Raw genomic sequence first — 1,213 nt, forward strand, 5'->3', positions numbered from 1 at the left:
ATATGCGGAGCAAATCATAATGGTGGAGTCAGGTTAGTGAGCGGCTCCCACAGAGAAATAATCTTTGAAGGCAGGATGGTAATCTGGATGAACTGACTGCACAGACCATGTTTTCAGGAGGACTTTCTCACTTCAACATAGATTCTAACTACTTTCTACCCGCTGATCACAGCTGATATTTATACAGATGCTCTGAATCAGTCAGTCTGTGTAAAAGTGATTCATTTATCTTTATTTTAAGTCTTAATTCCCCCTAAAAATGAGAACATCATCGTTGTTCGATGCTGTAGCGCACATATTGTTTACATTGCAACCGCTCTAACCAGGGAGTACCAATATGGCGGCCGGCGGCTTCATTTCAATCAGCAATCCAGGGAATAAATAGAGATCAGTGGGAGGAGCCATGCTGCACCTGGTCGATGTAGAAGGCCGTTCCTGATCGGATCTCTCTCCTCTGCTTCAGGTCCGTCTCTGTGGTGTCCCTGGACAGCGCCACGTACTCCGCCTCACGTTTGGTCAACTCCTGGTTCACAAGGACGAAAATCATGAAGAAGAGGAGGAGGAGGGGAAATATTTGATTATTAACAACATTTATTCAATCACATTAATAACTAATTATACTGTGATCTCCTTCCTTGGAAATAATGCACAGAACATTTCCATTGGAGCCATTCTGTAGGCAACTGTTCAGCTCAGTGACAGCACCAGGGGGATTTTAAAAAAAAACATAGTTTTGACTAGTTCAAATTAAATTAAATATCTTGATTATAACTCCTGATGTGTGACACTTTAAATGACAAATCAGATGACGTCATTTGAGATATCTCAAAATGCGTTTTGACTCTCCAAAATGTGATTAAAGATATCTTGAATTGTTATTTTTCCCTAGACATAAAATAAAAATATAAAAAATTGTTAAGGCAGTCAAAATTTAATAAATAATGTTTGTTTATGCTATTTAAATTTTTGTATCTCTATAATGGGTCTGTATTATCAGTTGTCTTCTCAATTCAGAGGGCCCCATGCCTGTATTTGCCCAGGGCCCCAAATTTCCTAAATCCGCCTCTGCTTCGATTCTGTCCTCCGGGTTTCCTCTGTTGAGCTGAGAATAACGTCGCCTGTTACGGGAGCGACATTATTCGACGTTATTGAGAAAAAAGTCTGAATTCTGAGAAAAAAGTCAGAATTCTGCGATTAAAGTCAGAATTCTGCG

At 39.8% G+C, this 1,213-nt stretch overlaps 1 protein-coding gene across 1 annotated transcript in view; it reads right to left on the reverse strand.

Annotated features, from left to right (window-relative positions):
- vwa8 (von Willebrand factor A domain containing 8) overlaps positions 1-1,213 on the reverse strand; it is a 107,069-nt gene that overhangs the window by 101,690 nt on the left and 4,166 nt on the right. The window contains exon 4 of the mRNA XM_015402540.1: positions 413-523. Within this exon, the coding sequence (XP_015258026.1) occupies positions 413-523 (111 nt within the window). The remainder of the gene's footprint in view (positions 1-412; positions 524-1,213) is intronic.

Source organism: Cyprinodon variegatus, unplaced genomic scaffold (assembly GCF_000732505.1).
Source record: "Cyprinodon variegatus isolate N-32 unplaced genomic scaffold, C_variegatus-1.0 Scaffold1364, whole genome shotgun sequence".
In the NCBI taxonomy this organism is placed as follows: Eukaryota; Metazoa; Chordata; class Actinopteri; order Cyprinodontiformes; family Cyprinodontidae; genus Cyprinodon; species Cyprinodon variegatus.